General features: G+C 38.7%; 1 protein-coding gene and 1 pseudogene across 2 annotated transcripts in view; one reads left to right on the top strand and one right to left on the bottom strand.

Annotated features, from left to right (window-relative positions):
* Window positions 1-569, bottom strand: part of LOC310920971 (mitochondrial import inner membrane translocase subunit Tim21-like) — a gene marked incomplete at its 5' end in the record, with an annotated part of 6,806 nt that extends 6,237 nt beyond the window's left edge. The window contains one exon of the mRNA XM_083881024.1: window positions 431-569. Coding sequence (XP_083737150.1) covers window positions 431-569 — 139 coding nt within the window. The remainder of the gene's footprint in view (window positions 1-430) is intronic.
* LOC310920852 (F-box only protein 15-like) lies at window positions 360-25,521 on the top strand (annotated as a pseudogene). The gene is made up of 10 exons: window positions 360-587; window positions 4,566-4,679; window positions 6,581-6,685; window positions 10,217-10,450; window positions 10,701-10,910; window positions 12,703-12,832; window positions 15,110-15,192; window positions 16,332-16,477; window positions 21,860-21,985; window positions 25,214-25,521. The product of its transcript is annotated as an F-box only protein 15-like (transcript).

The following is a 25,521-nucleotide window of genomic DNA, read 5'->3' as shown; positions in this document are numbered from 1 at the left end:
TGGCCTCAAGCTGTACTAGGGAGGTCTGGGTTGGATATTAGGAAGAATTTCTTCACAGAAAAGGCGATTAGACATTGGAATGGGCTGCTCAGGGAGGTGGTGGAGCCACCGGGTCTGGAGGTGTTTAAGGAAAGACTGGAATCTGCACTTAGTGCTGTGGTCTAACTGCCGTGGTGGTGTTTGGTCATAAATTGTAAAGTAATCTCAGAGGTATTTTCCAGCCTAATTAATTATGTGATTCTGAGACCCGAGCCCAGAGTGCCCGAGAGCTCGGAGCTCGCCGTGGAGCCGGGGCGAGGCTCAGGCACCTCCGCCGTCCCCGTTACCGCCTCCCCCGTGCCCGCCCGGCCCCGCTCCAGCCCCGCCCGCCCTCAGCCAGCGCTCCCGGCCCCGCTCGGCCCCGCCTCGGCCCCGCCTCGGCCCCGCCCACCCTCAGCCAGCGCTCCGGGCGCCGCCGTTCCGGCCCACCCCGCCCCAGGGCGTGCCCCGGGGGGTGGCTGCCCTTGTTCCTTCCCTGCCCTCCCCGCGGGCGGTGCGAGGCCGGCGCTGTCCCGTGCTGGAGCGGCCATGGCGACGGGCCGGGGCAGGTAACCGTGGGCTCTGCCGGCCCGGGGCCGCCCGCTCGGCCTTCTTCACCTTTAACGGGGAGGGGGGTTTAATTGTTTTCCCTCAGCTCCCATTGCTCCTCTGAAAAACTTATTTCACGTGTTGCACGGCTCTGGTTTCCAGCTCTCGAGTCTTCGCGGCGAGGGCTGTGGGCATGGTACTCTCCTCTCCTGGCCCAGTGGACGCCTTGCAGTGGAGAACGCTGGTGTTGCCAGGTGCACAGAGGCCTGGGGTTAACACTTTTTTTCCTGCCTGGGGAGCCTAAACTTCTGTGTCCTTCAGCTTGGAGGAGATGCTGTAATGGGTACCCACAAAGTTAGTTTAGTGGCTGCTTTATACGTCCAGGGTGGTTTGGGTTTTGTGATAAATAGGAGGGTTTCGCTGTGGAAGGTGTGATTACCATAATTCTTACAGTACAGGGTAGGCTTTCAAAATTTTAAAGCATCAGTCTTAGAGGCAAAGTTGAGAAAACAGATTTTTCTGCTAACCCATTTCTACAGCCTTAGGTTTCATAGCAGTTTCATTCCCCCTGCTGTTTTTTGGGTGGGTTTTTTTGCCTTTTTTCAACCTGCTAATGGATTGGGGTAATATCCACCCTTTAAAAATTAAATTGAAATAGACAGCTGAAGGAAAAAAAAAAACCCACAACCAACCCATGCCAAAACATCATTGTAATTTTTCTTTTTCCCTGCATACGCTTACAGAGGTGGAGGAGACACGTTTTTTCACTACTTAAAACTTTGTGTACATCATTTGGAATGTTTCTCAGAAGACAATTGTTTGCTGACCATCAAAAAACCAAGGCACATTGCAAGTATTATAGGGTATGAAAATGAAAATACTGGAAAAGTGAGCCCCACAGGTTGAAAGCTAATGAAAAAGCAATTGAAGTTGTGCCTCTTGAGTAAGATCATCTCAGTTCTAGAAGTCTCTAAAGAGGGGGTGTAACAGCTGTCATTGACTTTCATCTTAGGCTTATCTGCCCAAACTGTGTCAATGCAACCTAAAAGCATTTTGTTAATGCTAATTTAAAATCTTAGCACACGCAGTACTTGAAAAGTAATTTATGGATTCGGTTGCTGTTTGTTTCTTCACACCTTGAGAATATTTTTGTTTTGGCGAATACAAAAGTTCAGCAGATTTTTTTTAAAATTGAAGCTTACAAAAACAATAGCTATTACATTAAAGTTTTCAAGGCACCCATGGGCAAAATGTTTCTTCCCTCAGATATTTCTCCCTGGAGTGAAGAAGGGAGAGGTTAGTGGTTAAAATGAGCAAGAAGGACAGTCTGTGCAGTTTATGCTTGTCCAAGGTAGCTTATTTTAAAATCCAGAATCCAGCTTCGTATCTGAATTATTTCTGTGCCTGGAGTTTGTGAAATTGCGTCCCTAGAGAGTATGCCCAAACTCTCTGCTTTCAGCATGGATTTAGGGCAGAATAGCCTGGGATGTGCTGCCCTGGAACATACAGAAGTGATGGCTCTGCTGCTGTTGAACGCAACTTGTGTCTCTAAATCCCTTTAACAGCAGTTTGTTACTGCTTCATCATCTAAGTGTTTAGGGCCTCATCATCTAAGTGTTTTGGATAATGATACATTAGTAAAACCCTTTGTTTGATCTCCAGATTGTATTTATTACAAGACTACTTTTTTGTAGTTGTTAATGTAGTTGGTTAGCACCCAAGCTCAAATGTGCATGTCTTTTTGTTAAGCTTGTAACAATTCTTAGTAAAGTGTCTTGGATATTTTTGTTTTGTTTTACATAGCACAGTTGACAATGTAGGCCAGCGCTGTTAATTTATTTTGATTTTTTTTTCTTTAAGCATAAATCAATCTTAAATCAAGAACTTATTAAATGTATATGATAACCATATACTTCAAAATTAGCTATTTCCCTCCCATATGGATTGGTTGCCTAGAAACCCCGAGCTGGTTTGACCAGGTGTTGGAAATCTGCTGGCAATTTAAAGCGTCAGTAATGCAGTGAATGGGGAGCTCTGCTTGTTCAGTGGCATCCGAGGGTATGAAGTGTAAGGATTTGGTTTAAGATTGAAACTCTGTCCCCATCTTTCTCTGTGGATTAATGATAGGATTTGTGTGGGGGTGCTGGAATAGTATCATAAGTTTCTTAGTTGTAGGTTTGATGTGAATTGGACTTTAACCCTAGCCAGGTAAAGCTACTGTCTTGGAATGTGCTTATCAGAGGTTGATAAGAGTTGCCAAGACAACTCTAATCCTCTGCCCTGGGTTTCGATCGTCCTATTGTGTTTTCCCCCATCCCATTGTACTTCTCCCCCACATGCCCACCATCCCCCAGACCCCAGACCTTCAGGAGAGGTGTCTGACAGGGATTGGTGAGTCTCCCAGGGCCACATCCCAAATCCACCTGATTTGTTAATGTTGTATATTGCATTTTGACCTTACCCACCTGGCTTTGTGTGATTGGTCTTGTAACCTGTATCCACCCCTGAGATTTTGGGGGAACAAAAACCCCCTGTAACCGAGGCCCGGGGTCACTCCCCAGAGGCACAGGCCTGGAACCAGGGGCTGCCCCTGAGTTACCCGAATAAAACCTTTTCTCCCTGAGCCTGGAGTGTCCCCTCTTTCTAACCACGGCCGAGACAGTTAAGGCAAAGGACTGCGGAACCAAAAACCCACGCGAAGGTACTGTTGGGTGTATCACAGCTAGCAGGGCGGCCCAGCTGACGCTGAGCTGACCTGAGAGACAGATACGCGAAGCAACAGATTTGTTTGCAATTACAGCTGACAAAGACCTTTCTATCAGAAAACTTGGAAAAATCTGTGAGCAGTTGGATTGTAAGAATTTGTGTTAGAAATATGCAAAGTTTCTTCCTTTTCTATCCCAACTGTGATGTGGAAATGTTGCCAGAGCAGGTTCTTTCACCATGGTGTGCAAGAGACCAATCCAGACATGGAGTTATTTGATGTATTTACAGTTCTGCACAGTGCTGGGTGGCATTTAGCAAAGGAAGGAATTAGTTCCTTGGCTACAAGCTACATAATTCTCTTATTAATTAATTTTCTATCTTCTGTTGGTTAACAATTCTCTTGCTTCTCATGCTGATTAGTTTGCATGCTCAGTCTTTCTCTTTTTTGAGTCAGTGGTGGCAGTCTCACATTTCTGGAAGCTGTAGCTGATTTCAGCACAATTGCTGAGTTGGCTTTAATAGTTTCTTCCTTATCTTGGGAGTTGTTCCAGGTATCCCTCTGGCCTGTAAATTCTGCATTCTTTGTGTCCACTCTCAGTGGTCATCCTTCTTCCCAAGCTTTGTTAACCTCTCACTACATCTGAAATCTTTGAAGCGTGTCAAGCCATAAACCTTACTAAAGCAATTCTACCGACAAGTAATTTGTCTAACACCTAGACATCCCTTAGACCTTGTTAGCTGCTCTCTGTTTCATGGGTTAAATCTCCTTTCTTTTTGTTTATGCTTGAAAGGATACAAATTCTTTTTGAACCTCAGCAGTTTCTGAGGAAGTTTCAACGTATTGTTTTTATCTGGTATCTTTTAATCGCTTAGCAAAGTTGAGTGGCTCAAAAATGTCTCTGGAGTAATGTTGTGAAACAGAAGAATAATCAGTGAGTTTGACTTGCTGCAGGGGCCTCAGTGGAGCTTGGCTGTAGTGGCCACAGGGGTGCAGCTGTCTAAGGGTAATAAACCTCTACCAGATTTAAACTGATTTGGGGGAGCAGCAACACTATTATTGCCTTTGCCTGCTGTGAGAGATCAATCACAGGGTTGACAGCTGTGAGTTTAAATCTGAATCTTCCTGATGCCAGGTATTTTAACTTGGGTGTAATTGTTCAAATCATAATGATTGCCACGTGGTGTATTCCCTGCATCCTGCCTTGGTTGAAGTGTTGTGTCTAGGTGTGCACAATATGCGTATTTGTTCATTTTGTGAATATGTGTTAACAGCTTTTCCTTCTTACAAGTAGGTTAAGGACCTTTGCTGCCAGGCCTGGGGAATGTTCTGAAACTGTAAATGCTGGCATTGAAAGTCTGTATTTGACACCTCCCAGAAAACTGAAACGAAACATGAGCTTTGAGAGGTGAGTATGTCTGTGAGTAAGTCACCCTGTAAACTGCCTTTTGACTGCTTGCAGTAATTGTATTCATATCTTGGAGATTTCTATGTCAAATATTCTGAGTTGAAAAGATTTTCTTTCCTGGCCTACTTTGGGATCCTGTGTTCACCTTCTAATGTTTTCTGGCATGGTTCTCCTTTGTGTTATTTGCTAGGTTCATAAGGATTATGTAGGTTTTCCAAGCCATGTGAAGCCTTCAGCAACTTCTTTGGAAGTCATGGGCAGTGTTGTTCCTTGAGAATAAAAATTGTTATTTTATTACTTCAATAAAAGCCAGATTGGAATTAAACTTCATGTGTTTCTCTTGGTTATTGGTTGTCATCAAGTGTATCTTAGTGTATGGAGAGGCTGAGAATGGTGGATTGGGATAAAAGGAGGGAGGAATTACTGGCTGCTGCATATTTACTGCAAGGTAAATGTTTCTCTTCCTGTTTGGCAGTGAAAGAGTAGTTTCAATATAATTATGAGTTGTTTTCTTTTTGAAAATTAGTTACATTTTTACAAAAAATATTCTAAGACTATGTTACCTGAAAAAGCAATTAGTTTTATACATTTGATCACTACTGTGTAGTGATTTCTCTGTTTTGCATTGGATGGCCAGTTCAGCACCTCTATGCTGTCTGACTGGTGTGATAGTGAGAGAAAAAAGAAAAAAAAATCAGCTTCCTTCAAAGGAGAAAGAATACAGCTGTAAAAACTGCTGTTGAAAATTCTGGATCAAGTATATTATTTTAGCTAATTTGCAGCTTTTTAAGGTATCACTTCTAAATTGTCTCTGGAATGAGTGCACTAATTGCTTTGGACTTAGAGTTTATGAGTTATTTCACATAATAACAGTGCAAGTTTTTGCATGTTATTTCTATGTCAATGTAACTAAGATTGTGAGTTTAATACAAACATTGAGGTATTGGCATTGTTGTGCTACCCTTTAAAGCTCTCTGCTTCTGAAACAGTGTCATAAATCAACAAGTGTTGCAAATAACCCCGTAGTAAAAGGACAAGAGGCACAGATGGGGTGTTGACTTTCACAGCACCTTTTATTTTCAGCAGTGATTTTGATGTGGCCATACTCAATGCTCAAAAAAATTAAGAGTATAAAATGCGTGTATTTTAAACTCTGCAGCTATGAGCTACTGCTCAAATTGTATGAGGTTCATGTCTGCTAATGCAAAAATCACTTTGGCTCAATCCCAGGGTATGTTCTGCTTGTCATGCCTAGACTGGCTCCTGCATTTCAGGCAGCCTTCCAGATGCAGAGACATTGGCATTTTCAGGATATCACTTGGCTCTTACTTTGAAATTCACATCTTTCTGCTGACATAAATGAAAACTGCACAAGACCCCTGAGCACGTACAGTTTGGAGATGATGATGAGGTAGAGCATGATCTTGCTGTTAGACTAGGACATTTCTGTCCTGGTGCGTTCTCAGGCCAGACGCGGCAGTCAAAAGGGAGAGTGAATGTATCTGCAGTTTTGCAAATGCTGGTGATTGTGGAATAAACGTTAAAATCATGGTACAAGCAGTAAGGAACTGAAGCTAAATGAGATAGTTTCATATCAAACATAGTTAAAGTTAACAAAGTCTAATAAAACCTCAAACTTACAACTTTTTGTGTAATCGTGCTGTGCCACTGGAATAAGTTGTGATGAATTATTTTAGGCAAATGCCACATACCAAAGAGTGAAGTTACAGCCCAAACTCCACAATTTAACTCTTTAGGTGATTTTTTGTTTCATCTGTTTACAACCTGCTGCTTTCCACCTCTTCTGTTTTTGTCTGGTTTGAAATTAAAATTCTCTGCCATTGTAATTTCTGGAGTTTGCAGGCAAGTCTAACAGAATTCCTCTTTCTCTTCTTTTCTAGCATGCCATCAGAAATGCTGCTGAAGATATTTTCCTATTTAGATGCTGTGTCCCTACTGTCTCTTGGTTGTGTGAATAGACGCTTCTATGAGTTGGCCAATGACAAGTAAGGAAGAGAGAAGGTCTCAGTTTGTGCCCTAGTTGTGTTTACCTGAATTATGAGTCTTTCCAGTTCAGTTTCTCTGATGCCAGAGCACCTCTGGGCAGTTACTCTGCTGAAATTGCCCTGCACAGCGTACAGTACATGTTGCATGCAATTCTAGCTGTGCAGGGCCTGTTGTTTATTGGGGGTTATGAGGCAAAAACTAAATCCAGTGCTTTGAAATGTTGGTGTTAGCACTTTTTTAATTTTAAAATTTCTATATATTTATTTGTATTCACATGGACCTGCAGAAACTTTTCGGTTCAGGTGATCCTTAATGGTGTGTTGCCAGTAGCTTTATGGAATTGTAGCTTTGACAATTTTGAAGTCCTGCATACTTTATTCTTTCATTAGATTTTTGAAGAGGAATTGATTCAATCAAATGATCCACTAGTGGTTTTTATCTGTTGCTCTGTTTGTGAATCTTTGGTGACGTCTAAATGAGAACAAAAGAGACAAAGATAAATACCGACACGTTTTTTAATAAGGATTGCTTATACAGAGTTCATAAATTGCTCCAACCAATATCATGATAATTTTGTGAAAGGGTAAAGAGGAGAGACTTGGGTTGGTGTGTGATAACTAGGATCTGGGCATCCTTTTCTTTGTAGGATTCTACTGCATTAGTGTTGTTTGAATGAGAAAATGTCTTCCTCTATAGGAAGTTGCTGTACCAGGTATGAATCTATTTCTCCCTTATTTACTAAAAATTGTGTGGTGAATTAGTTGGTTTACCTTGGCATTAATACCTTTAGAACTGATGAGTTTAAAGGGAAGATCTGTAATCCAGATTTAGGTTTTGAGGGTAGATAAAAATTGCATAGTTGACACAAATTACCAATCTTGGTATGTGTTTTCCACTTCAGGATGGTGAAGCAGGATAAAATCACTGTGGCTGTCCAGGGGAAGATGATTCGTCTGTCTCCATCTCGACAATGTCTGTTTCCATTTTCTAATCTCAATAGAGATTAGTGTGCGTGCACAAATGAGACTTTGGAAAGAGTTAGTTTCCCTTATCTAGGAGCCTGACTGGTTCAGGGGGGACCAGGTAATTTCTTCCTGATGGATTTTCCTGGACCTTCTCAAGACCCTGAATCTTGCAGTGAATGAACAGAAGTTTTAATGGGAGTCACTGCATATTTCTGTGACAAATCTGACTGTGGTTTTTAGGATATTTCTGGTGTCCTGGATGTACAGGGAGCTGTCCTTGTTGCAACAGGACCATCAGTCTTTCATTGTGCTATGTCTGTGCTGCCTAATGCAGTGATTTGTCTTTGGGCTGTTCACTTGAACAGTTCTTGGCACTGATGTCTCTCCAGTGTAACTATTGAGGACAAGGAAATGTTTATGACCCTCCCTTTCTGTACCCTCCTTGTCACAGCATGGGATATTCCAGCCTTCCTACCATGCAGTGTGGGAAGTTCATGGGTATGGTCTGCCTGTGAAGGCCTGAGGATTCTGATCACCAGCAGAACGTGCTTGTGTGAGAGGAAGTGAGAGCACAGGGCAAAGTCTTTGCCACTGTGGTCAAGTGATGACTGATGATGGTGTGTCTGATTCTGGCATCTGAGTTAGCAGTAGAAGATTTGTTTGGTTTGTTGTAGTAATGTTCAGTAAGAGACCTTGAGATGAGTATTAACAATTTGAGGCAAGAAGGGCAGGGCATGTATTCTGCTGTGAAAGAGGCAAACTTGTGCTTCCCTGTTGGATGCCTTTTTGATTTATCTGCCCTGACTTCTTCAGAAGTTGAGGATGAAGGGGAAGTGATACCTTCCTAAACACTTGTGATTCCAAGTCCTCCTTCATCTTCTTCTCTGTCTCCCTGCCCTAGCTGAATTTTTGAGTTTCTTGAACTAATTTCTTTGCTTGCCCAACACTGTTTTGGGAAAGGAAGATGCAATATGTTTCTGAGAGTGAGGATGAGCATGGTAGGTATTTGTCCTTAGTCTATCTTCAGTCAACTAAATTGCCTGAGCCTGCAACTTCAAAATGCAGGAAATGCCTAGTACTAAGCCCTGTCTTTTCAGCATCATACAGTAAGATGCAGAGTATCTCTCTCCATCAAAGGATATCTTTTTTTGGGAAGGAGTTTCTAGTTATCAGGAAAGTTTTATAGGAGGTTATTTTACTGGGTGTTTTAGGCTGGTGAAGACCAATTGGATGATACACAGCTCAAATTCCCCATGTGATGTTATGTTAAGGACATCTCTCCTTTTTTCATGACTGGACAGTTCTAAACTGCTTTGGAGTTAAAAAAAGAACTTTCCCCCTCCATCAGAAATGTTTTTATACTGTCTGGTAACTTGGCTACCCTTTATGGTCTTAAAGTAGAAGGATTTTAAAACTTTGTTTCAGTTATGGGGATTGTTCTTTATGTTACCCTTCCCACTCTGCTTTTGGTGAATGGAAGGTTGAAAACTCATGTTGACTGTGAACCCACCTTTACCAGTTATGGTAACTTATTGGTCTGTGTGTTTTAGACACTTTTGTCTTAAAAAATGGCAGTGGGGAATTCTGTATATATCTGCAGAGCAGCAGGCTGGAAGGTTTTTGCGAAATTCCTGGGTCTGCTTGCATCAATAACCAGAGCTGGCTCTCAATATGTGGGGAGTTATTCTCAGTAGCTAATGAATTGAGAATGCTTTTGATGGGTAGGAGGCAGTGTGGGATGGATCTAGTCCTTGAATACTTTAAGGAGAAGGGAAGATGCCATACCATACATGCTAGTGTAAGTTTGCCTGAGGATAAGTGAGAACTGGTAGCCTTGCTGATAAATGGTAGAAAATGTCTCAACTATTTGTTGCCCTCACTAGTAATTTTCTTCAGTGCAGTTATGTACACTGTGTGTCTAGCATTTCAAAATTAGAAAACTTACTGGCAACCTATATTCACAGATTATTGATTGAATTTTTGTAGGTTCCTGGACTCAATGTTCTGTGAATTGTCCTAGAGATACTGGGGTGTGCTAGAGATACTGGGGTGTGAGGGGCTGAAATGTGAACTAATAGTTTTCCTGGCATGAAAGAGATGAACCCATCATTACAGTCACATATTTCTTTGACTTCAGAAAGTCATGTCTTCTCTGGGCTTTTCCAAAGAGAGTGCAGAAAGGATTGAAATTACATTAGTACCACCAAACAAAGGTGATTCTAATTGTCCTCCTCAGCTGAACTGAGAAACTTGAAGTCTACAGATGGTCTTTGTTGAATAGGAGATATTAAACCACTTTTTCCACTAGCTGATTTTCTATGAGGAGGACACATCATTGTTTTAGGGTGGAATTTTCAAAAATTTCTGCTTAACCTTTATCAGTTTTCACTTACTTGCTGACTGACTGTGCTGTCACAGAGCTTCATCCTGGATCCCATATTTTTGAGAAGACAGACAAGACTGGTTTTTTGCTAACACTATGCTCAGTGGTAGCTGAGATGTGCATGTAAAAATGAAGTGACTATTCTTGAAATTTACTCCTCTTTATTCTATTTTTATTTTCAGTGGAATTTGGCTGAAACTTTATTCCAATTATTTGCAACCAAAATGGAAAATGAAGTCTAAACAAACAGAAGCTGTTTCTTTGGGCTGTGCTGCTCTACATGATAAAAAGCCTGGGTACTGGAAGAAAGAATACATCTTCAAACAAACGTGTGCCTTCAAGACTAGAGTAATGCGACTCGTTAAATTTCTAGATCCTTACACAGGTCTTCCATGTAAAAACAAAGAAGCTATGAAGTAAGCAATGCCTTGTCACAAAGATTTACTTCAGAACAATGTACAAAACATTAATGGCTTGGAGTAGTATAGAATTAGAGCTATAAAATGTATATCATAATGGAATGATACAATGATAATCTATAAATGACTGAAACTGAGTCGCAGTTAGTAGAAATGTAAAAATTCTGTTGAAAGCATAGTTTAAATTTTATCACTTTGAGAATTTGTTTTTAAACACTCCTCTCCCCTCTCAATTCCTAAATAACAGAGTCTCTGGCTTGAGTTGGATAATTGTTCTAAAGGACAAAAATGGAAAAGAACATGTAGTAGAGAATCCAAAACTATCATTTAAGGACACATCTGTTACCATACTTTGGTATGGTACAGACTGGCCATGCTTGGACATCCTGTCAACCCTAAAACTGTTTGGAGTTACACCATTGCTTCCTGACCAAAACAGACCTCCCAGCAAGAATGGGTGAGTTTTAATATAGGATTTTTGAGGATTTTTTGGGTGTAACTGATTGATAATATGTCTGTAGGACCTATCTGACATTTGTTTGATTCAATAAGTTAACCCTTCATTTGAAAGCCTCCCCGCAGTAGTTCTTTCTATGTTCTTCTCTTTGGTAGAGCTTTTTAGAGAGGAATAGTAGAAATAGTATAATCCAGCAAGCTATGGCATTAATTCATAGGTTAATTGGCATGTGATATGCAGGCTGATAGGTCCTGACTTGGAAAGCTGAATCTAAGCCCTAGAGCATGAAAGAAAAATGTAAATCTAGAAGACTTTATTGTGAGAAATTTAGCTTGGAAGAGTTAATCAGTATTTATGTGGCTACAGTCAGGTATTCTATGTTGTTAAAATTTATTTTCTGTCTGGTAGGTGTGTATATGAATTTAGGGAACTTGATGTTTAACTATGTGTGCAGTCTTCAGTACATGCATATGAAGTCACACAGTCCACAGCATGTCCCTTGTTTTTTAATTTACATGTGTACAGTGGTTTTTGTCATTATATTCTAAAAAATAAATGAAAAGTGTTTATTTGAGGTATTTGGTTGCTGTCAAGGAGTTTTGCCCACATCTGGGCCTGTGTGTATAGTAGGTACAGAGTCAGCTGCCTGCTTCTTACACAAAGCCCCTGGCCATAGAGCTCTGAAAAGAGGGAATTGGTCACCTACAAAACATCTGGTTCTTCAACCATAAGCAGAGTATATACTTATAAAACAAATAAATCAAGAGAAGCCTTTTGTATAAAGTTAACTGAACAAGTCTTGCAGTCAAATTATGTGGGAAATGTAGTTGTTTTACCGAGATGATGATTCATATGTAGAAAATAAAAAAGCTTGCAGGCAGTTGATGTGTTTATTTCACAGAGTTACAAGTTTTAGAAATTGTGACTAGAGATGAAGTCAGTGGTTTCACCAATTTCAGTATGTCATTGTTTAGACTATAAGGCAGTAGTGCAGGGACAGGCCTGATTGACTTAAAGATGGAAAAGGTTGATGTTGATCAAGAAGAAATGTTTTACTGTAAGGGTGGTGTGACACTGGAATGGGTTGTCCAGGGAGGTTGTGGATGCCCCATCCCAGACAGTGTTCAGTGTTTGATTGTAGGTGGTATTACAGTGATACTATGTGGAAGTCTAGGAACTGTTTTGAATATAGTAAGAGCCTGAGTCTGAAAAGGATTTGAGGAAGACTTCTTCATTCTGAGTAGGTAATGCAAACTCTTACTTACTGCCCTTTTTTAAAATGCATCATTAGTTAATAAGAGTGTTCATGAACTTATATTTAAGATTTTTTTGGAGCTAATGGCTTTAATTATAGGTAAAATATAGAAAAAAAATCTAAAAAAAGAAAGCTTCCTGTAGCACATACTTTTAATTTATTATATGTACAGTTTGATACTTTCCTTTGAATTTTGCTTCTCAGTGATTTCATCTAGTATCAATAGAGTATGAAAAACAAGTTATAAAGTAATTCTGTATCTTGAAAAATTGGGCAAGTACGTAAGTTCTTTTTTTAAGCATGTTTTAGAAGATCATAGTGTTTTTTATTTCTTTTCTTGTTAGGGGTTGAGATCCTGCTAGTACACTGTGGTTGTTCAAATGTATGGTTTATGATTCTGCATGGCAAATGCTTTCAAAACCATTTTCATCATGTGCTGCTGGTCAGACTTTACAGTTAAAAATGAAATTAAACTGAACTTTTACATGAATAAGGAGACACAGCCTTTTTACTTCATTCTGTATGTTCTTTTCAAAGACCTCGTCGATTTTCCTTGATTGCTGAATACCCTCTTGGCAACCTGACTGAAAGTAGTGTCGCAGTTGGTGCTGATGAGCTTGTCCAGCTCTTCAGTCTGAGTCCAGGACTGTTAGTAGGAATTTGGAAGGTAAGATAACATTTTGTTTCTGTATTTTATTATGATTTGAATGAAAAAAAAAAAAATTGGCTTGTAGTTTGGGTTTGAGGAGGGCTTTTTTTTTTTAATCTTCCTTTTTTTTCCCCTTTGGATTTTGAAAGATCTTGTCTAAACTAGTAACCACAAAACACATGTAGGGACAGTAAGTGGAAGATTTATTGTATCCTGAAGAGCTGTCACAGGAGTATATATACTTTTTTAAAAAATCCACTTCTAATTAAGAGATCAGTTATCCATCATTCCATATTAGATGCTGTGTTCAATTTTATTTATTTTACAGTCTTCACATGCCCAAGTTTGATATGCTAGAATAATTTTAAATGGAATGGTTTGAGAAAAGAAGTGCTTCTTCCTCTGATTCATGCCATTACCTGCCCATGCCACTCAAAGTGATGAGTTCCCACACAGCAACTTAATTTTAATCTACATCACCAGGTAGCTGTATCCTGCTCCAGCAGCAGGAATGCTGTAAATGGTGCCCTTTTGGGGGTATTAAATTCTTGGTATTAAGAGTCTAGGTTAAGCAGTTAGCCTCTGTAGGGTAAGTGTAGACATGAATGTCTTTAGAGGGCAGTGCCGAACATCTGAAGTTGACTTCAGAAGGAATCTGCATCTTTGCATGGGATGCACTGGCACCTCTGTGTCTGCCTGTGGCTATGTAGGTCTGGGTGCTATGGAGGCCTGTTTCAGGTGTTCTGCTCTTGGTCTGAATTGAGAGGTGGTAGCCCTTTTTTCCTCCCCTCAGCCATGCTCTTGATGTAGACTTAGGTTATTTGGAACTTTCCTAAGGGAGGCTGTGAGCAGTTCCTCAAAGTTGTGTCTAATCTCCAGCTGCAAACATGCTGCCTCAAATGTACACAGTCGCCAGAGGCAATGTTTAAAAGTGCAGAAGGACTATTTCTTTCACTCCTACTTAAAGGTAAGAGTGAAAATCCATTTCCTGGAAAACTTGAAAACCTGACTGGCATAAACCCATTATTGGTTGTTTCAGTCTGTGAAAATCTCTGCTAAGTGAACAGCCATTTCTCTCTTATCTTCAGACGTTTTGTAGATGGGTGCCCCTGTATTGTTGGCTCTCTGGTCTTGCTCATGCATTGGCCCCATCCATGCTCAGAAAGAGAGATCTTTCAGCACCTGGAAATGGTTCAGTCATAACCAAGTTTCACATCATTGTTAAGAATCGAGTGCCTCACTCCAGTATATTTTCCCTGCTTGCTTTTCTGAACAGCAGTTCTTATTCTCTGTGTAGGCAGAGTAATATGAGGTAGTTAAGTGTCAGTGGGTGTAATAATTGTAAATGCCACACGTCTTGTTTTTTGCACATATCTGCATAACAGAAACCAAGGGCAGGTTACGTGGGCCTTCTGGTATTTGGACAGAGAAAGACTGAGAAATTATGAGATTGATAGATCTCCCTAGTTAAATCTTTTATAGCTGTAATTTTGCACTTTGAAAATACAGGAGCAGTTAAAAAGCCAAAAGTTTGAATAGAGGATGTCATTTTCTGGTAACCCAGAGAGATGAAAACAGTAGTTGCCCACATTTCAGGAGAGTAATAGACTTCTGGCAGGGAATTATTTTCCTATTGACTTATGTGTTTGGAAATGCAGGATTTAAAAAAATGCATTTAAAGAAAAAAAAAACTTGATATCCTAGTATTGTGTTCTTGAAGTAAATATATACCTCTGTCTCTAGTTTTCGCATTGATGTTTTCTCTGTATAGACATCTGTAGAAGGTTATGTTTTAATGTTTTCCTAGGACTAAATAGTCTGGTGAAGACATGTTTTTTACTTTGAAATTCACAGTTTCTATTGAATAATTCTGTATTCCTCACTGATGTTAGCCCTCTTTGGAAATAGTTCTTTACATGGGAAAATAATCTTGATGTTTCAGCAGTTGGGAGTAAGTGCAGTTTGATTTTGTTTAGGTATCTTTTTAAAAGTGGTTATTAGAAGCTAGGGGCAATTCTTGGAGCTCTCATAATTTTTGCCTAGACATAGGTAGTTTCCCTCTCTTTCCCTGTAATACAGAAATTCTGTAATCTTTTATATATATTCTGTACTCTTGTGAAAAAACAGTAAAGGTTTTAGGAGTCCAAGTATTAAAGCAAGCCATTACTAACATTATTACAGTAACTGGCAGAGTAATAAGCGGCAGCATTTATCTATGAATTTTAATGCTCAGAAAGACCTTGTGAAAAAAAGAATTTCCAGATAAAAATACATATACTTTAATTAACTTTTCAGGAGAAAAATGAAATTGCTTTTGTTATGGCGAATCTTCATTATAATCAACTTCTTGAGAGAAGCATTTTGGGTTCTGCTACTGTGTAAGTTTGGTTTTCCTTTGTGGGAAGTAAAGATAACCTTTTGAATAAAGCTTTGAGTTTTACAATTAAAATTGCCTGCTGGTAAGATGCTTATGTTTAGGCAGTAATTAACTATTCTTGTGTAATATAAACAACAGTTACAGTAAATACAAAAATGTAGAAGCATTTTCATACTAAAATATTGCCATCGTTATGCTATTGTGGAGATAATTTAGTTAAGAAAGTGTACTAGTACTGGCTGTATTGAGAAAGTTAGAAATACACTGCCCATACTTTCTCCCTTTTCATAAGCAGTCTTTTTATTTCCTCTTCCTATCTGAAACAGTGATAGAAAAGAGGGAGACATTTCAGGAAGTAGAGAAGTAATCTTTGGCTGTGTAAGAGGGGAGAAAAATTCTGGTAAACTGGTGAGGTGCTTGCAATTATCTTTTAGTCCTATTCAGAGAGTAGCAGGGTTTCCTATTAAGTGTTTGTATATGTGTATATTGCAGTGTATAATGTAATACCTGTTTATACATTATAAACTGTTTAAAAATACAATTTTTTTTTTTTAGCTTTAGAACAGTATTTGGGGAATTTATTTGCCACTCCGCTTTCTAGTCAGATACTTTTGTATCTACCAGTAGTCTTAAATGCCCACTATAACTCAGTGTGGCTCTTCTCTCACAGAATGTAAGATTTAACACCTTCTCTCTTAGTACCAGATTGGATCCTGTGTAGAAGTTGCTCAGTTGCCTCTGGCATGTGGTCACTTCAGGTCATTTATGTGCAGTAGTTATTTAGTTAGGCACAGGCAAAATAATTTCAATATTTGCTATTTCAGAGAAGTCTCTAGAGCTAGTGGGCTTTTAGATTTGTAGTTAAGCTGATGCTTTTTTCTTTGTTGAAGACAAATCCGTGTTTTGAAGTTTAACGGATGTACCTTTTAAAGTTGACTGCCATATTTTCTCCCTTTGGCTGGGCTGAACAGCTGATCAGCAGTTTTAGACACTGTATTAGTTTAAAAGAAGTGTGATGAACTAGAGATGTTTGATTTCAAAACTGTCTTAAGATGACAGTCTCAGTGTAGGGCTGTATGTTACATCTCTATTAAGTCATGTTCCCCCTTGCTAAATTCTATTATTTTTCTTTTTTTCAAGTCAATATACTCCTCCACCTAATCAACCTTTACTGGATGATATTGACTCAGAGTATGGACTGCATGAGTACAGCCTGCATCTTGACCTTCATGGCAGAACCTGCATGTACCTGTGTGGATCATTCAAGTGCCTCTTCTGCAGAAAACGTAAAGTTGACAGAACAATAATGTTTGTTTTAGAAATGATCCCTGTCTTTCCTTCTTGTATCCAGTTTCTCTCTTTTAAGGGGTGAAACTGAAATGGAATTTTAAGAGTAAGATGTCTGTTAGTTGTGTGGTTTCTTTATATCTGCATGGTGCTTTGTGTGGCATCCTAAGGCTGCTCTGTAAGAAGTCTGCCCATTGTTACATTTTTATAGTGTCAGGCCTGGGACTGAATTCTTCAGATTGTCAGGGTCTTTTCTTTTAGTTCTCTGCTGCATTAATAATGCGGTGGCATAGCTCTTGGTGCAGGCTGATGTTTCTTTCAGTTGTATTTTATAAAGGAGAGACAGTTTGTCCTCGTACAATTTGGAAGCTTATTTCTGTAGAATTCTCCTTGAGTATACTTTGGATGCACAGACAGATTGAAAATATAGATAAATTTGTAGAAGTTACTGTGAACTTTAAGATCTATAGGTTTTTTTTGGTGAGCTTGAGGTTGCCTGTTCTGGCATCTCGTCATTGTGTGGTAAACAATTTCAGTCATTTTTTTTAACTGCTGCTTCATTCTGTTTTCAGCACTTCTTTCCATGAGACGTGATTGATCATCCCTGTTATTCTCATACAGCCCAAATTCATAATTGTACTGAGGTTTTGAAAAATACATGTGTGATCTCTCTTTTGACATAACTTCAGCATAAATTCCTACAGCTACATAGCTGTCTTTCTGTAAGCAGAGACAGATTAAAATATTAAAATTAGACATTGTCATGAATTTAATTTAGAATTAAGTACTGTAAATTAATTATTGCTCCCAAATAATTTTTTTTTGTGTCGGCAGTAATTTTTTTTATCCACACTCCTGAGCAGTGCGGATTGCAGAACATGTTGTTTTTCGGTCAGTAGAGGGCACTGTTGTCAGACGTGAGCGCTTTTACCGGGCTACAGAATTTCCCCGTGATTTGGTTTGGTTTTTCTCGTTGGTGTTTGGTGATTCCAAGAGCTGTCATTTAGATGGCAGCCTTGTGCAGTGTGGAGTGTAGTAGTCCTTGAACCTGAAATATACCTGAAATACATTTTTCAGATTCCAGAAAAGTTGCAAGCTTAAACTAAATGAATAATTCTACGGCTAAAACTTCAGTGAAAGTCTATGCATGTAGCAAGAAATCTTACCTGAAGTGTTGTGTAGTACAAGAATCCTCTTTATATTATCAGAAAAAACCCCAAAACTTCTCAAAATTGGCAAGAGGATTGAGTTTTTGGAATTGTGTTGGTTGTTCTGGTTTAGCTGAATGTCATATTTTGTTTTCTAAAATGAAAATGTTATGCTCCTAGCAATACAGTTGCACAAGAAAAAGTATTATGTGGCATACTTCCTTTCTTGATACCACTTTCTTGCTGCTTAGAAGCTACTTCCACAAAAGATTAAGCTGATAAGCTGATCTTTATGCAAATTTTAGGAAATGTCCCTGAGCTACAGTTGTGATGCCCTCTCACTTTGCAAGTTACAGAATCTGTTTTATGCTCACAAGTGTTTTCTGAATTACTGGTTTTGTGACCTTCAGCAGTGTGACAGCCACCAGATTCTGGTCTCACAGGACATCAGGCAGCTGAAGCCATGGTTCTGCAGACAATAAGCTCATTTGTCAACTTGTCCCTTCCATGTGCTCACACAATAATTCCTTGTGGAAAATGCTTGACTTCCTCCTGAAATGGTGTAGTGATGCAGCATATGGTTGTCTGCTGTCACATTTTTCATTCTAAGTTGTTGTTCATTTTTCTCATTTTGGTGAACATGGTGTTGCTGAATGTGGTGGCCAGGTTTGTCCAGACTGGTTGTGTTTGCTGGTTTGTGTTTTGGTTTTAGGCTCCCTTCTAATAATATTCTTTGTCCCTTCCTTTGGGAGTACTCTGAAGCATGGAAGTCTGCAATGTTCTTGTCTTGCTATTTTTGAAAATTCTCTACTGAGTCCAGTTTTATTTTAAATTATAGACATGCCCATGGCAATTTCTACAACTTGAGGCACAGATCAGTTGTCAGCTATTATACTGTTCTTTTACTTATTTATTGGTTTTCGTTAGGGAGCTCTAGGCCTTCCTAGGTTACCAGAGAATGCCCATTTGTATTTTGCAGAATAACTGATTTATTTGTTCAATATTAATATTTATCTGCTTTTTGTTAGTGTCTATTAGTATTGAGCTTCATTTTGCTACTCTGTTTGCAATTCTTTTTGCAGAATTCTTAATATTAAATTAAAAAAGTTATGTCACACTTCATTGAACCAAGTAGATGGAGTGTATATGGCTTCAGATTTTTTTTCTGTTATTAATACTTACATTACAGTAATTAGCTGGTTTGCCACTGTTTGGGCTGGGGTTTAGCATTTTGTTTTATTCTCCTTTTCATGTAAACAGAATTGGCAATATGGTCTCACTGGCAGATAGTGTAGGGTGAATATGCTAAATACTTTGTAACTGAATTGAAAATATTTAGAAAACTTTCCTTGTTTTCAGGAAGGTATGACAGGCTTTTCTCCCAGAAGACTCCCAGAAGCTATGAATCCAGCTTCTTAATAAATACTTTTGAAGTGTATTTACCTAGGTTTTCAACTTTTTAAGCACAGCTTTGTACCCACATGGTAGTTTAAGCTTTGACTTTTCAATGTCATTTCTTGTTGATGTAAACTGATGTGATGTGCTTGCAAAATGTGAGAGTTGATTTTTGTGTATTTAGAGAGCTTTTAAGATTTGTTTTTAAAATTTCATATCAGGCTTTTGAAATGTTTTTCTTGACCTTGAAGATTGATTTGCAAGTTTAAATAACCATTTCAGTGTCTTAAGGCTGGTTGTTGGCACCAGAATTAGTGTTAAGCACAGCTTTTCCTCTGAAAATACCAATCAAATGACAATTTGCAACAAAGGCTTGGTTAGCAAAACAAACTTCCTTGGCTTTTAGCTAAAATAAGTACTCCGGAACTATTGGTCTATTTGTTTCTTTCCCCTGAAGTTTGTCTACATGATATATGTTCTTTATTACCTTTACTTGGAAATATTTGTTCCCTATAACTTACTCTGCTGCTTTGCTGCTATGCGTGTCTTGCATAAACCAAGGACTAGAGATGTTATAAGGGGACAATGAAACAAAGTCTGGATCAGGCTGAAGAAAGCCCTGTCCAATTTGCTTTCTCTGTGTTTCTCTTCATATGTTTAACATAGCTTGTTCTGTCCTTTAATTTCATTTTCTTATGTGACTGGGGTGAGGAAGGGAAGACTTCAGTACTTAGCCTGCAGTTCCTTGCTTGTTTCTAGGCAGACTTTTCCCTCCTCTGGAATATAAAGACTGCAATGGAGCTTTTATATTAAAAAAACCCATATATAAAGACTGGATTAACCAGCCCATGAATAATTAGCCTTCAGATTCTTGATCTGTTGCCTATTTCCATTCTGGCTAAAGTTAAGAAGTAACTATAATACACCTTAGCCAGCTGATCTATCTAGCAGTGGTGTATTAATGTCATGCAGTGGCAGTGATGTCCTGGGCTTCATTAATTTATTAGCAGAATGCTTTTTTCAATCCATTTTTAATCCATTCAAACTTCATTTGATTTGAATGAGTAAGAGAAATGGCCACTTCCATTCAGACTGGAATTGTGGATAACCAAATAGTCATCTTAGAAAAAAATGCTTGTTGACTGATGTTTTCAAATCTTGTTCAAAAACTCAACTTTAAATGTGGTCTTTCAGTGGTTAGTTAGTAAACTAAGTAAAATATTTTTACCTTGAATGACATTTTGTCATTGAATTTGATTTACTGAGGTTTTGGAACTGAACCATTTGGACAGGTATCAAGTTAATGCCCTTTTTCTACTTTGAGCTGGGTCCTGGAAACGAATTCTGCTTACATTTTTCTCACTGATTTCTTTTGCACTTCACTGCAAAGACAGTGGGTATCATGGTCCGGACGATTGCATTTTCCTTCAACCATACAAAGTATTTCCTACAAAATATTTCCTGGGCATGGTCACGTTGGTTACTGTATTCACACTCCTATTCCAGACAGTGTCTGTATTGAAAAACCTGCAGCTGCTGTTCTCTGTCATGTGCTGGGCTGCTTCCTCCCCAGAGTAAGTATTCTCTGGACTCCCCACTGGTGAGTGATGCCTTTCCAGCATTGGTTTGTGCCTTGGCTCTACAGCACCAGTTCAGAGAAGTTTTTGGCCTCTGTGTTGAAGTGTGGGCTTTCTTTCTCCTTCACTGCCTCTAACGATCTGCTTCAAGCAGCCACCAAGCAGAGGTTTTGCTGGCACTGCCTGCTGGATGCAGCCATTTAACTCACAGCCAGCCTTTCTGATGTTGCTTCTTCTGTCTGTGGCCTCATGCTGCTACTTCAGCTTGATCGAAGGAGAATCACAGGCAAAACACTTCCTTTTTCACTCTGTCACTTCCATCTTAAACCTCTGCAAGCCCCTTAGCTTGTTACCTTACCATCCAGGACCTGCTACTGGATCCTGACAGGCATTATATTCCTGGGAATTCCTTCTCGCCCTTCTCATTTGTCTCCTGCAAGTCCTAGATATTTTCTTTTTTGTACTGAGGTCTCTAGTGCTTTTGTTTTGCTCCTTTGAGAGAGAATCTCTTGTTCAAGGAAACTTGTCTAAGGGATGTCCTACCAAGAAATCTGCTTGTGTCATGTGATGCTTTTATTTTCACTTTTCTTTGTAGTCAGATTGTGTTCATTATAATGTTCCCAAACTTATAATTAGAATGTTGGAGTCCCTGGTTCCTCCTCTGATAGCAAAGGAAAAAAAAAAAAAAAAAGTCAATCTCTTCTGAGAGAAGAGATACCAAAGAAATATGGGTATACGTAGTAATAAAAAAATCACAAATCATAGTAGTTCTGCCAAAAAAACCCCAAGAACCAGGAGTTTTGGAAAGCTACTTTAAAAAAAATTAAATTCATAATTTAAAAACTTGATTCAAATCAAATCATAATGCATGTCAATTTAAATGATGCAATATCCTTTCTAAGGAGAAATTGTTACCTGTATACCCTTTTTATTGGGTTGAGTTTCCAGTTAGAGATGGAAGTGTTGAATATGAAATTTATTCCTTGCATCCTTGTGTAAGTTCTTTAGGTGCCATTCCTATTTTTATGCTAAAAAATACAAAAGAATTTTTAGCTGCTATTTCTGCTGTGGATCACAGAATCAAACTTCGAACTGCAACTTAATTCCTCTATGAAGTGCTTGATATTTAGCTGTTGGTGTATGGCAGGGTTTCTTATTGGTGAGTGAGATGAAAAAGACATGAAAAGGAGAACATTTACAGCGTACTTGGACTGAATTTGATTTATACTGCTGTAATGTTGTATATTGTTTATATTTTCAGGTGACATTGAAAATGGATACCTGAGGCTCAAGAGTTGTAAACTTGAAGGATAATAGGAAGCACTTTCCTATTACTGGGACACTTGGCATATGCTGGGAAACAGATGTGTTTAAAGGCAATGTAAAGGTCAGAAATATTTTTTTGTTTGTGGAAATGCTTATCTCAAAACAGAATTATGTTTGTGCATCTTAAATATGCTAATTTTAAAACAATTTTTTGATATGTAGAAGGTGTCTGTTACTAGACAAAGACCTGTGTTCCAATATTTTAAAAAATAAGTGAATTTTGAGGAAAAACATTTTCTGCTTTCTCTCATAGTGTGTGGATTGCATGCTAGACTCATTCATGTAATGTGTGTTATCACTCCAGTGCTTTCCACTCAGCAAAGATGCTGTGGCTGACCAGCCTTGCTTGTAAATGCTGGACAAAAAAAAAAAAAAAAAAAAAAAAAAAAGAAAAAATACTGCAGATGTACTTTTTGTGAGGGCTTTTTTTGGGTTTGATGTGAGGGTGGGTTGGTTTTTTTTGTTTTGTTTTGTGGTTTTTTGTTTGTTTTGGGTTGGTTGGTTGGTTGGTTGGGGTTTGTTTGTGAGCAATAAGCCTTGAACCTCTGGGGAAATACTCTGCAGTTCTGTGGTGTGTATGCAGTGAAAGTTAGGAACTGCTGGGGAATGTTAAAATGCCAGTGGCCACAGGGAGAAACTACAGACCACATCCACACAGTCAGCACCTAGCTCCAGTCAGGTACATCAGTCAGCTGGATTAACGTTTTATTTTTTTAGAGGAATGCTCACACATTCTGTTGGATAAAATTCCTGAAAGAGTTACTTCAAACAAAGCTTCAGATTATTTCTGTACCTTTTGCAATAGTGGTGAAGGCACATATTTTTAAATGTACTTTATCAGCGTGAATGTTTCAGAAGTTGTAAAAATTCTGATGAATGTAGTTTAAGCACTACTGAAAAATCACTTAGTTCAACACTTGATTTCAAATTTGGCACTTCTTTTGAAAAGACCCTCAAAATTAATAAAACTGCTGTTTCTGCCAATCATGTATAGATGTGGAATGAAATATTGTTTGATAAGGTGAGACTTTTTTACTGAGGCATGTGTTGACAAAACAAGGGACAATATTTTTAAACTGAAAGAGGGTAGATTTAAATTGGACATTGACAAAAAAAGGCAAAAAAATTCTTTCGCCCATGATGAGCATGGTGAGGCAGGGGAGTTGGAATTAGATGACTTATGTAAGTCCCTTCTAACCCAAATCATTCTGTGATTTTAACCCGAGTCTAATCTGTGATTCAGCTGCTTGGCAGGATTTTTTTTTTCCATGAAAATACTCCTGAGTAGTATATAAGAATTTAGGAAGTTATCTGACAGAGGAAACAGCTGTGGCTGTAGTCTTTAGTTTTTCAGTTTTAGTCTCCCTCCTATGTGCATACGGCATAAATTATATTGAGTGTTTGTTTCTACGACAAAATAAAGAATACAATTTTTTTAAATGCCTCATTTTGGGGTGACAGATAGAATTTGTCAGCATATAGCCATGGGTTGAATTCACTGTGGTCTTTACCATAAGTGTCTAAAATTCTTAAAATGTGTGGAGGCCGAATCACATCAGCCACAGAAGTAGGACATTCCACTACTTGGAATTTATTTGAATTTTGTTTAATACTCTTAAGGAAAACCAAAAAACCCAAAAGCTTTCTTGGCACTTCTGGGTTTTTTAGTAAAAAATTTAATTGCTGAAGTACAGATAGTTGGAAATTGTCATGGCTTAGGAATGGTATTCTCCAATTTAATGTTCTCACTGTAACCACTCCAAATCACACTCTCTACTGGCTCTCTCCCCTTCCTCTGCCCTGTGCTGAGCTGGAGGGGAGAACTGGAGGCACAAAGGTAAAGGTCAAGGTTGAGATAAGAGCAGTTTACTGGAAACAGCAATAGGAGAAGAAAATGGAGAGTAGCAGCAACAAAATTAATAATAAGAAGGTACAAGAGAGGCGAGTGATTAACATGCAAACATGCATGTGAAGGGAGGAACTCAACCTGACCATGCCACAATAGCCTGACTGAGAAGAAAACCTTTTCCTTGCTCCTGGAAATGAGATGAGGTGGTATAGAACAATGTCACTGTGTTAGCCATGCTACCTCCTGGCTGCTGCAAAAATTAACCTGATCCTGACTAGAACCAGGAAGGAAATGCATGGAAACCTCACCATCCCACCACCCAACACCATCCCACTTTACATTTTGTAATTGGCCTTATATATGCAAGTTGTCAGACCAGAAAATTGTAATTCTTTCTGGTTTCCAGTGATTCTGTAGCTCATATAAGTTTATGATACCATCATTATCAGGTTTGGTTTGAATTTTGTATTTTCAGCATAGTCTGCATTAAAAGGCTTAGGGAAACTGTGTGTATCATACTGCCTCGTGTTTGTGCCATCTGCCCTTATGTTGTTTGATTGAAGTAAAGTAATAGTGAAAGCAATGTTAGAGCAACAGAAACACAACTATGTAGTACAGAGAAATAAAGCATTCCAAATGAATTTTTTTGGCATGGAATATGTTGGTTTTGGTTTATTTCTGCTTTTGGACCACAGATACAACATAATTAAGATAATTTGATTCATTTAGTGATTCAGAACTCAAGAGAATAAGGAACAGCTGATACTAACCATGACAGACAACTCCTGTGCTTCTAAGGGATATGGGAAACTATCAGTTTGCAAAGACAAAAGAATTGGCATTAACATTTTTAAATTATCTAGTTGTGTAATCTTGTAAAGAAATATTTTCAAGAATTTGTAAGAGGAGGAATTACATCAGGATTATTACTATTACCTTTTTGGGAACTGAAGCTGTGAGCCTTTCAAAAAGTACTGTATACAGCTGGCTTGGAAGGGTAATTTTGTGTGCTCTGCCTTGAGTGGTCCCTGAGTATCTTTGCAAACATTGCTACATTCACACAAGTTTAGCAACTGACATTAAGCTTAGGTTGCTTACTCATATTGAAGGGACTATAATCATTTGAATGGTAAAGTAACTAATAATTGAGAAAAACAGATGTTAAGGGCTGAAAAATGTTCAAGAAATAATGTCTGATTTGGTTTGGCAGTGGTACCTTCTGTACTGCAGTGTTTCATGTCTGTGGGTTGCAATTTTGATTTCTGTAGAAAACCTCTAAGTAAGTGTTTCTTGCAATAGGTCAGTGAACCATTATCAATTTTATTTTGAGGTTTTAACCTTTGTACAAAACCCTCTGAACCCTTTATATTTCTTCTAACATCAGGGACAGATCTACTTACTGGGCCATGGGGAAATAATCTCTTCTGCTTGTGTTTGTAGGACTGCTTTGTGATGGATCTGACTCTCTTGGATGAAACTGGAAAGCCCTTCTGGTGTTTTAGTGCTCCAGTCCACATGGGATTGTCTACCAAGTCATCTGGCCTTTATGACTACATGGGTCATATTTATACTGCAGACTATGCAGATTCAGAGGGTAAAGTCTGTGTTGAGTTTGTGTGGTTGGAAGAAACCAAGGAATATATTATGGTCAGTTTGGTGCTTTATGTAAGCACCAAAAAGGTAAATAGCTGGTATGGAACAAATTACTGACTTAATTAGGTCACTAATTTCCTTGCTTTAAAAACCAA

Source organism: Zosterops lateralis (assembly GCF_965231275.1).
Source record: "Zosterops lateralis genome assembly, chromosome: 32".
Classification (NCBI taxonomy): Eukaryota; Metazoa; Chordata; class Aves; order Passeriformes; family Zosteropidae; genus Zosterops; species Zosterops lateralis.
The sequence above is the reverse complement of the archived record's forward strand: the minus strand, read 5'-3'. Positions and strand labels throughout refer to the sequence as shown.